At 53.1% G+C, this 13,747-nt stretch overlaps 1 protein-coding gene across 1 annotated transcript; it reads left to right on the top strand.

The window, feature by feature from the left end:
- Positions 1-5,587: 5,587 nt before the first annotated feature.
- On the top strand, positions 5,588-12,507 carry Ihh (Indian hedgehog signaling molecule). Its single transcript, XM_041650124.1, has 3 exons — positions 5,588-6,333; positions 8,676-8,937; positions 10,528-12,507. The coding sequence occupies exons 1-3, from the start codon at positions 6,025-6,027 to the stop codon at positions 11,184-11,186; spliced, it is 1,230 nt and encodes a 409-aa protein (XP_041506058.1). The 5' UTR covers positions 5,588-6,024; the 3' UTR covers positions 11,187-12,507.
- Positions 12,508-13,747: the final 1,240 nt, after the last annotated feature.

Here is a 13,747-nt window from a genome sequence, read left to right as displayed (position 1 = left end):
CACAGAAAAAATAATAACTGGCTTGAACAGAGGTCAGCAACCTAGCATGCTTGCCCCAGGAATCACTCACCAAGAAAGCATGTCCTCGTGGAGGCACGTGGGACTTGGTTCCGACGCCCACTCCCTCTCCTTTTGCAAACGGTTTCCTCATCTATACAATTAAGACAATGGCGTCAGCTTTCCTAAGACGTTTGTACATGTCCCCTTGCCTAGGTCACTGACTTGGCGCGTCATCATTGCTAGGCTGCCATTCTGTTTGTCCCACACCTTGAGTGGCCTTTTCACCCAGCCGTTGCAGCCATCTGTTTCCCTCCTTCAAAACTGATTTTGCCCAGCAAGTCTCTAGCCCCTCGCTAATTGTTTCTTGATTTCATATTTTCCTAGATGAAATTCATTTTACCTGTTAGCCTATCTAGTTTATAATGCACTTTCCTTAGCTCATTTATGAACAGCATTTGGGCCTTTTATTGGAATGGTTTCTCTGGAGGGTGAAATAAAAAGTTTCTGGGGACAAGACTTCTGTTTTGCCAGTTGCCTCCCCTTTCCCTCCATGCCTGTTACACTACCATGTCCAGGTGGACATCACCTAACAGAGACGCAGGACCTGGTGATGGGGAGGTGGCTCAGTGAGTGACGTGCTTGCTTACAAGGTGAGGGTCTGATTTTGAATCTGCAGAATCCACACACAGTTGCTCGTGGGGTTCCTGCAAGGAGTTGGGAGGTGAAAACAGGAGAGTCCACAGGCCAGCTAACCTGGTGTACCCACCAGCAAACAGCCAAGAGACCCAGCCGTAAGCAGTTTGCAAGGCAAAGACTAAGACTCAGACTTCCCCTCGGACCTATGCATGTACACCATCGCTCCTGCTCTCACGTATGAACACATACATATGCTTGCATACATACACATTACACACGGACAACTAAGCTTTGTTGTTGTTGCTATTTTGAGACAGGTTCTCTTTGTGTATTCTGGCAATCCTAAAACTCTCTCTGTAGACCAGGCTAGCCTCAAACTCAGAAATCCACCTGCCTCTGCCTCCAGAGTGCTGGGGTTGAAGGGGTGCACCACCACTGCCTTTTTAAAACCTTAGGCTTACACACCTAAGGTTTTAAAAAGGAAGTTGCCGGGCCTGCTAATGACCACTGCTGTCAGAGCACACAAACCCAGCAACCCTAACTGTGCCCAGTAGAAGGATTGCAGAAGACAGGGCAGCTACACTGCCCTTAGCGAAGGCAGCGGAGAATCAACACAGCTGACACCGAACATCTGTTCCTGTATGCTTTTATTTTTCAAGCCTCTTAACAACTCTGTGAGGTAGGGGTTGTTTTTTGTTCTTGTTTTCGATTTTTTGAAATAGGCTGTTGCTTTGTTGCTAGCCGGGAATTCATGATTCTCTTGCCTTGGCCGAGATTACAGGCATGCAGCACCACGCCTGGCATTATTCTCATTTTATGAATGAGAAAGCTGAAATTCTGCAAGGTCACACGAGCGGAAGGTACAGAGACAATGCTCTGCTCCCTCCAGGTCTGGTGCCGTCTCTGCTGGCTCAGAACTGCTGTGCCCTGAGTCACTGCAGGACATCTGACTAACTGCGTTCCTGGAACCTCTCTGGTTGTGGCCCAGCGTCACTGGGTTTAGAGCTGGATAAACCTGATCAAATGGCAGAACTAGGAAGGGGAAAAAATGGGGGAAAAATCCATTTTAACAGTATGGATCCTATGTAGTCCATATGTGTATGTGAGTTTAGAGCATGTGTACCTATATATATCATTATGTACTATAAATATGCTGCATTGCTACTATAGCATTAGAGTAAGATTTACTAAAACTGCAACATGATCATTTGCCAAACAGATGTTTAAGTTATTGGGTCCTATGATGTATTTTCCAATCCTTTCTCAAAACATTTTTGTTGTTGTTTTTTTTTTTTTTTTGAGACAGGGTCTCTCTACACATCCTTGGTTGACCTGGGGCTCACTAATGTAGACCAGGCTGGCCTTGAACTCACAGAGATCTGCCTGCCTCTGCCTCCTAAGTGCTGGGATGAAAGGCATGTATTACCATGTTGGGCCTTAAAAGCACTTTAATTAGAGAGAGAGAGAGAGAGAGAGAGAGAGAGAGACAGAGAGAGAGAGACAGAGAGAGAGACAGAGAGAGAAACAAAGAGAAAGAAATAGAAGGAGAGAGAGAGACATGGAAGGGAGAAAGAGAGGAAGGGAGGAAGAAAAGGAGGGAAGGGGAGGAAGGAAGGGAAGGAGGGAGAGACAGCGCTAGCTTGTATAGAAGTCAGAGGACAACTTGTGAGAATATGTTTTCTCCATTTACCACGTGGGTCCAGGGAATCAAACTCAGACGGTCAGGCTTGGTAGCAATTGCCTTTACCTGCTGAGCCACCTTATCAGCCCTTGTCATCCAATGCTTTACAACCCATTTGTTTTCTAACTTTTGCTTTTATAGAAAAGAAAAGAAATTATATTTCTAAAGCAATAAAGTTTTCTTTGTTCTTCAAAATAGAGATGATTGAGGTCTAGGTGTGAAAGGAGAGAGCCTGGGGTGTGCTGTGCCCTGATGAGGCAGTCACTGACGCCGGCTGCTGAGGATGAGGTCACGATATCCCAGACCATTGGTGCCTCCAGAATGGAACACCTCAGTTCTCCAGTGTTAATGTTGACAGCTTGGTGGTAATCAGAAAAAGCATTAGGCTTTGTCTGATATCATTCAGGGACTGGTCCAGTTCAGTAGCCATCTGTCATCTCCTGAGCAGCTAAGAACACAAGCAGCAAAACAGTGTTCTAAGTTCTTTCACATTTTTTGTTTATTTTCTGTGTATGAGTGCTTATGCACCACACGTATGTGGGGCCCATGGGAGTGAGAAAAGGATGTTGGATACCCTGGGACTGGAGTTATAGTCAGTTGTGAGCTGTGGGTGCCAGAACTCAAACCCAAGTCTTCTGCAAAAGCAGCAAGTGCTCTTGATAGCTGAGCCATCTCTTCAGCTCCAATGAACCAAGTTCCTAAGGCTCTGACTTGAATTTAAAAAGCTCCAGGGTATAATGGTGCATGCCTATAATTTCAAGGTAGAAGAGGCAGGAGGATTGCCAGTTCAAGATCAGGCTAGGTAATATAGTGAGATCATGTCTACAAACAAACAGAGTTTCAAGTTACTTCTAGTAAACCCCACCATCCTTCAGGTTTGTTTTTCAGTAATGGGGACTGAATCCAAGGCTTTAAGATTTCTTAGTACTCTTTTCTTGGGTGAAGTGGAGGAGGTGGATATGATTGCACGTCACTGTATACAAGCATAAAGCTTAAAGAATAACATTTTCAGAGGATTATTTCAGAGAATCTAACATCTAGTTATCTTTTTGCTCTGCCGCTGGTCCTTTTGGGTCTCCTCTTTCTGACCTTTTGAATGTAAGTCTCTAAAGATCCGATCACTGTCAAATTGGAACTACTTACACAGTGGAGCCTCCTCTGGGCATCAGGGGTGCCTCTGCAGAGCGGTGCCCCCTTAGCTGGCGTGACTTCCTTGGAGACTCAACCCCTCTCAGCCAGGCTGATCCCTTGGGTGCAGTGATTGGAGGCACCTGCCCTTCAAGAGGCACACTGTGGAGGCTTACCTGTCTCAAATCGTCTCTTTGTAACAGGTGCTTTATCTAATTAGCAAAATCTCCACCTTTACCTCTCCGTTCCTCTCTGTGCAGGTTGCTGGTGGTGGGTAGGAGGGCGGGCTGGTGTATGCTGAGGATTAAATCCAGGTCCGCACGCATACAAAGTACCTGCTTACGTCTACCACTGACATTCATGCTTAGCCCCATGCCTAGCAGGCATTTCTCCCATTTTTACTAATCTTTACAACTCTGAGCTTCAAGAAATAAACCTGTGATTACTCTACCTGTTAGGCTAAAGTTTGATCTCAAAGAACTTGGAGTTAGGTGTGGTGGAACATGCCTGTAATCCTAGCACTTGAGAGGTATAAGCAGGAGGATCAAGGTCTACACAGAAAGGTTCAGGCCAGCAGAGTGACATAGTGAGACTTTGTCTAAGGGGTGGAGGTGGGGAACTGGAGAATGCTTTACACTCCAAAGCTATCCTCTTTCCTTAGGACACACTGATGCTTAGAGATCTGAGTCTTGAACAAGGGGTAGTGGCACCTTTTAAGTATATATAATAAACCCTTCACTTGGGAGGCAGAGGTAGGAGGATCAGTAATTCAAGGTTATCCTCAACTGCATAGCAAGGGTTCAGCCTGGTCTACATGAGATCCTGTTTCAAACAAACAAGTAATTGACCTCAACTTCAAATATAAATCAGCAGCAACAGTCCAGCCTCCTTTAGGAGAGGAAGGTGGGCAGATGGGGTGCATGTATGTATCATAACCATCATGATTTATCTAGCATGTCAAGCACGGTGGTCCTTGTTTGTAATCCCAACACTCAGGAAGTGAAAGCAGGAGAATCCAGAACTAAAGGCTAGCCTGGACTACATACTTGAGACTCCATCTGTGAAGAAAAGAAAGGAGGGAGGGAGGGAGGGAGAGAGCTTAAACTTTTAAATTCTAACTTTATTGAATTTGTGTAATATGTTGCAACTGATGTGTGATTTGACATTGTGGTGGTGATTTGTGCCTCTTCTTGTTTTGGCAGATTAAGTCATTCTGCCTCCCTAAATGTCCTATTAAAGTGTACAACCAAGTTCCCTTCCTCTGTAGAGTTCATGCCCGCTTTTATTTGTGAAGTAGACTAGAGTGACCCCGTGCTGTGCCTGTATGAAGGTGATTTGGGATCCTTTTGGCTTTCTTACCCAGCCCGGGCTCCTCAAGTCATTGTTGCTTGTCCCATGGCACCAGGTGCTCTTCCATCTCTGTGACTGTCCCCATTTTTGCTACTCTGTCTTGGCCTTTCCTTTTGCAACTTTGTCCCACTTGTTTTAACAGTGTTTCCAACTCAGAAGCCCTTTTTGACCCTTGACAAGGCTGCATTCCCCACCCCAGACCAGTTTCGTACATGGCAGGTATAGATAGGGTCGTGGAGTGTGCACTGGGTCAATACAGAACTCGGCTCCTCCAAACTGAGAAGGCATGTTGCCTGGGCCAGGGTGGGGCACGGAGTTATGAATGGCCTCCAGCTTTTGGGTTTGCTTCTCCGCAGGGGACACTGTAGGCGGCTGTGCGGTCCGCCACTGCCCCCCGCCCCTTGTGTCCGGCTGCGACGTGGGTTGCGGTCTCCGTGGGGGTGGCATCTCCTGTCCAGGAGGTTTGCGCCTGGCGGGGCTCCCCGGAGCCGCGAGGAACCGGGAGGCGAGACCAGGGCGGGGTGAAGCGCGTCCAGGCGAGGAGGACAAACGCAGGCAGCCGCGCAGGGGGCGCAGAGGGCAGCGGGCGGGCGGACGCGCGGCTAAGGAGCGCGCGGGACAGGGCTGACTAGCCTAGGGGCCGCCCGCGCGAGGGGGAGGAGGCTGTGCCGCCCTTGCTGCAGGTTCGCTGTCGAGCGCGCAGGAGGCAGGGACATGTATAGGGTGCGGTCTGCGCGGGGCCCCGAGCCCGGATCTCTTCCATTTCCCCTCTCACTCGACCCCGAGCTGCGCCGTAGACGGCAGCAGCTCCCGCTCTGCCCGAGCCGCCTGACCGCCGGGCCGGGGTGCTAACCGCGGGTCCCTCCAGCCCGCCGGCCCGGCCAGCCCAACCCAGCCCGGCGGCCCGCAGCCCCGCCGCCCGCCGCCCCCCGCCGTCGCCGCGTTGCCAAAACAAACGGGCCGGCCTATTTATTGGCGGCGGGCGAGCCGGGCAGCTCAGAGTCGAGGCGCCGAGGGGGACAGCACGCCGCCACCAGCCAGGGCCCCGGGCCCCCGCCCCGCACCTGAGTCCCGCCGGCCTTGAGCCGCGCTGCGCTGCCCATGGCGCCCCCGCCTGGAGTCCCCAAGAGCCACCCAGACGCCTGAGCCCCCCGAAGCTCTCCCAGCCACGCGCCCACCCATCAGCCCACCAGGCGCCGTCGCCTGCCGCTCTCCCGGGCTACCCGGCCATGTCTCCCGTCTGGCTCCGACCCCGACTGCTGCTCCTGCTGCTGCTGCTGCTGCTGGTGTCGGCGGCGCGGGGTTGCGGGCCGGGCCGGGTAGTGGGCAGTCGCCGGAGGCCGCCTCGCAAACTCGTGCCGCTTGCCTACAAGCAGTTCAGCCCTAACGTGCCAGAGAAGACCCTGGGCGCCAGCGGGCGCTACGAAGGCAAGATCGCGCGCAGCTCGGAGCGTTTCAAGGAGCTCACCCCCAACTACAATCCCGATATCATCTTCAAGGACGAGGAGAACACGGGTGCTGACCGCCTTATGACCCAGGTGAGAGCGATCGGTCCTTCCAGCGCGCCATCGAAGCACCGCCACCTGCCCGGCACTATCCTCTTGCCTGGCACCTTTTCCCGACTGCCTGGCACGCCCCCTGGCACCTGCCCTCATGAATCCCGGGTGTCATTCTGCCCAAGACGGGCTGGCCAAGGGACCCCGCGGGAGTGCTGGCATCCCGGATCCCGCCCGGTGTCTTTGAGAGGAGTTCTCTGCTGCTGCCAAGCCCCACAGCTCAGCAGGTTGGCGGGCGCCTCTGCCCGCCGCTCAGGTCAGATCTGGCACTCGAAGGTACCTCGACCTGGCTGCCTCTTGAGCCTCCGGGGACCACGCCATCCCTCCTGGCCTAACATTTCTCACAGCCCAGCTCTGGTCATTTCAAAGCCACTTGGCACCCCTAAGGCGGAGAAGCTCAGGACATCAGGGACCCCATGGCCTTTCCTCCCCATGTGCCACTTGGTTAGCTGCGCTGCCCTCTCCTGGAGCCCTGTCTTGGCTGGCTCTGGGATTAAGGAATAGCAGGGAAAAGTTGAGTTTGGAGGCAGAGGTAGGAAAGGGAACCAGCCGGGTAAGCCCACGTGTCTGTCGCGAGGGTTGAGCAGCGCGGTTGCGGTTAAAGGGTGGGGTACTGAAGCCTTCAGGCTCTGAGACCAAGCTTGGGGGAATCCTTGAGCTTGGTGGTGCGGACGAGAAGGATGGGAAGTAGGAAAAGGGATGCCTAGGAAGGCAGGGAGCAGAGATGACACTAACTTATCTCTCCACGCGCGGAGCAGGACCCAACTCCGCCAAACAACAGGGTCGCACACTTCCTTCTCCGAAGCCTTGTTCGCCTTGGGAAAGACGTACGCCCCTTCCCATTGGGGTCTACCGGACCATTCCCTATTAATAGGCTGCCACTTTTCTAAATCTTTAGAGAAAGCAACTAAACCACGGCCTTCAGCATGCGCCCTGGCGCCGGGGCTGGCCAGCCGATGTCGGGGCCGAAGGTTGGCCGGTGGCCGGGCCGGGCTGGGCGCCGAGGAATGCAGATAAGGATCCGGGCCACAGGCTGGGCAATCATTGACAGTGAGCGCCCAGGCTCTGTACCAGAAGGAGGGGGTAGAGGGGACTAGTCAAACGAACGGGAGCTGGCTAGTAAGGCAGACAGACATACATGAGGTCTAAGGACTGTCAAGGGTCTAGAAGGAGCCCGTGGAGCTACCTCCCCTTACTGTGGGTTAGCACCCCCAAGCAGGCTGCGCAGTTGGGAGGACTGACTAAGCCTTGGATTATAGTCACTGTTGACTCCTGGGAGGCTAAGTCCAAGGGTCTGTGGGGCCTGAGCTCAGTGGGGCAGAGGTAGGTTGATACTTGGCGGGCCTGGCACCTCACTTCAGCGGAGGGCCCCTTCTCCACCCCCTTTCCTCAGTCAACTGCAAGGTCCTTTGAGACCCTTGAAGAGGCAGCCACCACCGATGATCCTTGTCCCCAGGGCACAGCTCTACTCCCACACTGTTCAAGGAAGATTCTGAGGATTCTGGGCGGTTTCCTGAGATCAAAGGCTCGGGTTTTTCACGGGCCTCTTCCTAAATAGGGACAACGCACCCTAGTAGAGGTGTGAGAGCTCCCTGGTCCCTGGCGGGGGATGGGGGGGGGGCACGACCTCTCTGTCCCAGTCAGATGGGCAGGGTACTGGCTCTCTGCCTGTCGTATATCCAGCTAAGCGTGGGCAGACGTAGGCTCAAAAGAAGGCCCCGAGAGGAACGTTTTTGTGGCAGTTACTGGAGGGATCTAAGCAGACCTGGAATTTTCCTCCAACACACCCCCTGACCCACGCTGCTGGCCGGGTCTGCACCTGCCGTGCTGGCAAGGCTCGGTGTCTCGTGGCCTCAGCTCTGGGGCTGCGGTGACACCTACTGGGCACCTTTGGCCTTGCATGCCTAGCAGGTCAGCCCGCAGGCAGTCGAGTGTTACAATCCCTCCCCGCTGAACGCCCGCCTTGGTGCCTAGATAAAATGAGGACCTCGCCTCTGGAAAAGCATAGCTACACTGTGGCGAAACCAAACTAACCAGGGGAGAGGGAGCCAAGCGAAACTTCACTGACTGGAGAAGAGTCCCCTGAGGGTGCGTAACTCCATGCGCCTTCCAGATTTGTGGCGCCACTATGTGGCCTAGTTCCCTGGAGACTCCCGACTGTGGGAGAACACATTTAGAGTGTTCTATTCCTAAGGGAAAGGGGCAGAGGTCCTCCCAAGTTTTCCAAGTCTTTTGAGTGGTGTGGGAGAGTCGGGCTGAAACTTCTGTTACCTGCACCTGGGTAGGGCTCCCTTCCCTAACTGCGAGCTCCTTCTCCTCCGCAGCGCTGCAAGGATCGTCTGAATTCGCTGGCTATCTCTGTCATGAACCAGTGGCCAGGTGTGAAGCTGCGGGTGACCGAAGGCTGGGATGAAGATGGTCATCACTCAGAGGAGTCTTTACACTATGAGGGCCGTGCGGTGGATATCACCACCTCAGACCGCGACCGAAATAAGTACGGACTGCTGGCACGCTTGGCAGTGGAGGCCGGCTTCGACTGGGTGTATTACGAGTCCAAGGCCCACGTGCATTGCTCTGTCAAGTCTGGTGAGCCGCTGCCGGGGGGCTGGACCCGGGGCCGGGGCCGCAGGGCATGGGCAGGCAGCGCAAGGCCCAGTGGGGCCAAGAAGGTGAAGATGGCCTCCAGGGGATGGAGGCGGGGAACCAAGGGAAGAGGATTTCGGAGGCGGCAGGAGCGCTCCCCGCCGCTGTTTTGGACTGCCTGATCCTCTCATGTTCGGTAGTGCTATGGCAGGAGCCTAGAGAGACAGGGCTTATTCCCATGCCACTGAGTGCTGATGTGGTGGTTCACAGCCCAGAGACCACCACAGGAAGTACAAGACAGAACAAGTTGAAGAGATGGAGGAAGACAGGCTGGCAGGCATCACGGCCCCCCACCCCCATCCAGGTCCATACAAAACAAGGCATAGTGGGGTTAGGGGCCAGAGTGTGTCCAGACATCAGTATGTCTGATCAGGAGATCAAAGGTTCAGAACCTACCACTCAGATGAGGTCAGGCCTCCCAGCGGGGCGCAGGCGTCCCCAACCTCTTCCCCAGAGCCCCAAAGCTGGAAAATTTGGGGTAAAAGCCCAAAATAAAGTGGACTCAATAAAGTGGATTTTCCCAGATTGGCCGCCTTGTTGATCGGAGCTGGCAGGCACTGGAGCCTTGCGCCTCATTCCCAGTCTCAACAGTGTCCCTGTCTCTTATACTTAACCCACTCATGAAAGCTTCACATGGTTCTCCCGCGGGCCTCTGTTGGCTGCAGGCTCCGCCCTCTACATGGGACCATATAGTAGTTGCACACACAGACTGGCACATAGATCTTTTTCGATATTTTTGATCCACCTGGGTTCACAAGGGGTGATCCTACCAACACCCCCTGCCCACAACCTGACCCTTTCAACGGTGTGTACTTACAATCACATCTCCCTTCATCTAAAACACTGACCTAGGGTCAGCTCCCCAAGTGGCTGCTTCTGCTCATGACTCCTGACCCCAGACAGTGTCCTCCATTCCACCTTCTGATGTCACTGTGTCCAGTCCCTGTAGAAGTAACCAGCACATGAACTGAAAATAACGATTGTTGTCCGTGCCATTAACTCTCCCCTGAGCGCTCACTCTGAGGGGTCTTAGGGGTTTGTTTTCCCCAAGGGCTGGCCTTCCTTTAACTTCTATAGACACAGATGGTCAGCTCTGTCATAGTGCTATACTTGGAAGGCCAGTCTGGGAGGGCCATTTCTTGGAAATGTTTTATCAAGTGGCAGAACAGACTACCTAGACCTCTGCAAAGCTAAGCAACTTCCCATTTTCACAAGATGGCAGCTTTCCTGGGGTCAGGCTTAAGCAGCCAATGGCTCTCCTGACCTCCAGCCTCTGGCTGCTTTACAGAGGAATATGAGCAGACGGGGATGCCACCTGGTCTTGGAGCCCCTGCCTGCGCCTCTCATTGGCCAGGGTTTGGGCTGGGGAGAAGAGGGACAGAGAATCATAATACGGGTTGGCGTGGGTCATCAGAAGCTGAGGTATAGTGATAAGGGGATTGTCTAAAAACAAGAGCAGCCACCCCTGGGCAAGGGTGGCCAGGAGAGGGGCACTGTACCTGAGTAACACTTTCATGTCCCTTCTACCCACAGAGCATTCCGCTGCTGCCAAGACGGGTGGTTGCTTCCCTGCTGGAGCCCAGGTGCGCCTAGAGAATGGGGCGCGTGTGGCCCTGTCAGCTGTGAAGCCAGGAGACCGGGTGCTGGCCATGGGGGAGGATGGGAACCCCATCTTCAGTGACGTACTCATTTTCCTGGACCGTGAGCCAAACAGGCTGAGAGCTTTCCAGGTCATTGAGACCCAGGATCCCCCACGTCGGCTGGAACTCACGCCTGCGCACCTACTCTTCATTGCTGACAATCACACAGAACCAGCAGCCCACTTCCGGGCCACGTTTGCCAGCCACGTGCAGCCAGGCCAATACGTGCTGGTAGCTGGGGTGCCCGGCCTACAGCCTGCTCGGGTGGCGGCTGTCTCCACCCATGTGGCCATGGGGTCCTATGCGCCACTCACGAGGCATGGGACACTGGTGGTGGAGGATGTGGTGGCCTCCTGCTTTGCAGCTGTGGCCGACCACCACCTGGCTCAGCTGGCCTTCTGGCCCCTGCGATTGTTTCCCAGCTTGGCATGGGGCGGTTGGACCCCAAGTGAGGGGGTTCACTGGTACCCGCAGCTGCTCTACCGCCTGGGGCGTCTCTTGCTAGAAGAGAGCAGCTTCCATCCGCTGGGCATGTCTGGGGCAGGAAGTTGAAAGGACTCTAACCACTCCCCTCCTGGAACTGCTAAGCTGGATCCAAAGGCCTCCTCGCCAGGAAGGCTCTGACCCTGGAAGGCACCTGGCCTGAGGACGCTGGTCTCCATCCTCTGTCCAGAGCGGAGACACCATCGAGACCTGACTAGGTGGTGCTGGGCCCACACCCTTATCTCGGTGTAGTGGTAGAGCTGTGAACTGAGCTGACTGGGGATGGTTCTCTTTTCCCAGAGACCTTGAAACCCAGCAAGCCCTCACTGTGGCTCTTCACCTCCCACATCCTTACAGGGGAGGACCCGTTCCATCTGCCTTTGGACTGCTTACGCCAGTGTTTCTTGGGGCCTGGGTTTGTGATGTCCCTGTTGGCAACTGGTCACAGTATGAAGAGAGTCTACCTGTCTGTAGGCTTACAACCTCAGTTAATGCTGCTAGATTCCCTAGGAGCCAGTGGGGACTTGGCTGGACTCATTGCCTTCCAGAACTGAAAGACCACAGCCACCCTGGCCATCCTGAAACATGACCTTTATCTGAAGGCCACACTCCTCCAGACACGTCCCCAGAGTCTCTGTTCCAGGTCGTGTTACCCTAGTGCCTAGGACTGGGGGAGGAGCCTGGGTACCCTTGCCACCCCTGCCCAGGCTAGTCTCCCTTTTCTGCTGAACCCCAACCCCCAACCCCCAACCCCTCCTCCAGTCTGTCTCCCTCGCCTTATTTATTTGTATGGAGGGGAAACCCATGGGAGAATTTTGGGAATGTTTTGGTCTTTCCTTTCTTTTGTAATAAAAATTATTTAAGTTGTTAGAGCATGGAATCCAGGGTTCTGAGTGGAGCCAGTACGGTTAGGTGCAGTCCTGCATGGGTGGTCTAGGAGCCTCCTTTAGGGCAAACCTCAGAGCTCCTAGCCTCACTCCAAGCCCTTTTTAACTTGGCAGATGAGTCTGGGCGAGGGCTTGCCTACTGTTTTCCCTAAACATGGCTGTGCCAGAGACACAACAGAGGAAACTAACGTGTGGCCTTGTCACGCCCCCAGAACCGTGATACTGTGTCCTAGTGAAAGTGGCCCTCCTGTTTGTCCTGAACCTTCTCAAGGAGGACCCATCTTTTAAACTCGTTTCTATCGGTAATGGACTGAAAAGATTCTATGGGATTCATTTTTCTTGGTGGCCCATTCTGACTACTTGGACAAGTCAGAGGTCCCTAAACCAACAGTTGTCAACAATTGGGGTTACCTGGGCAGCTTGTGTAAAGGATGCTATTGACTTCCAGGCTTCTGTCTTCATAGCTCCAATGTGAGGCCCAGGAATTAATTTTTAAATATCTCACACGTGGCGAATGGTCTGTGGATGCCAGTTAATCTCCTGTCACCAGGAGAAAATACTTGAGAAAAAAAAAAAAAACAAGAGAAATTGTTTATTTTGTCTCACGGTCTCTAAGGTTTCATTTCCTGGTCAGCTCCACTGCTCCTATCATGACATCTGGGAAACAGAGACAGAGAGAGCAGAAGGTCTAGGGTCAAGTCCCACCCTTCGAGAACCCACCCACCAGTGACTTCCTTCCTTCATCCAGGTCCCACCTTCTCACAGCCTGTTCAGGAACGAGCTCATCACTGAAGGAAAATGTTAGTGCCGCTACTAAGCTTTCATGGGGGGACATTTCATATCCCAAACCACACCACCGCACAGAAGTGCTGCGATGTCTACTGCAGTGTCTGGAGAAGGCTCAGTTTATTGCCAAAACAGAAAAGCAACCCTCATTTTCAGATAACATAAGGCAGATTTTCCTGCCCAAGCCAGATCAACTGAGGAGAAATAGGCAGTGATACTCAGGTAACAACAAGGAAATTGGAAAACAAGACAATACAAAGCGGTGTTCCAAAGCTGAGCAGGGTGTCACTTGCCCATAAACCCAGCTCCTGGGAGGCCGAGGCAGAAGGATTGTGAATCAGAAGTCAATCTGGGCTATGTTCTGAGACCTTGTTTGAAAACAAAACAAATAAACATCTTTAGCTGGTCATGGTGGCACAAGCCCATAATTCTAGCACCCAGGAGACAAAAACAAGAAGATTGTTAGAAGTTCCAGGCCAGGCAGGGCTACATAGGACCTTGACACAAAATAAACAAGCAAGCAAATCAATAAGTTTGCCCTGGGGGTCAGGGTCATAGGTTCCCACAGACAGCCATCTGATGAAGACTCTAGACTTTACCCGTGTGGCCTATTTATTGCTTATAACAACCCATGTGGTGTGTATGCTAATATCGCCATTTTCCAAATCATAGCACACTGGAGGTGACATCACAGGGGGCAGAAGAAAGACTTGTATCCTTCTAGTTTGCCTCTCAGGCCATCACGGTCATAGGCTTTCTTATCCTGGGGTGAACTTGTGACCACTCCGGAAGGCCACTCCTAGCATCCCAGGCCTGGGAGTCTCTAGAACAGACCCATCTCTTCAGGCCAAAAGATTCACAGTTCTTGTAGAATGAGAAATATGAAGTGGCAGTTATGATGTCCTTGTCCATTTTCTTTCCCATTCTTTCCTGGTACTTTCTATCTGGTAGATCAGG

The sequence above is a fragment of the Microtus oregoni genome, unplaced genomic scaffold (assembly GCF_018167655.1).
Source record: "Microtus oregoni isolate MIOR12 unplaced genomic scaffold, Mior012 000004F_ref0000308, whole genome shotgun sequence".
NCBI lineage: Eukaryota > Metazoa > Chordata > Mammalia > Rodentia > Cricetidae > Microtus > Microtus oregoni.
This window is presented reverse-complemented; position numbering and strand designations above follow the sequence as displayed.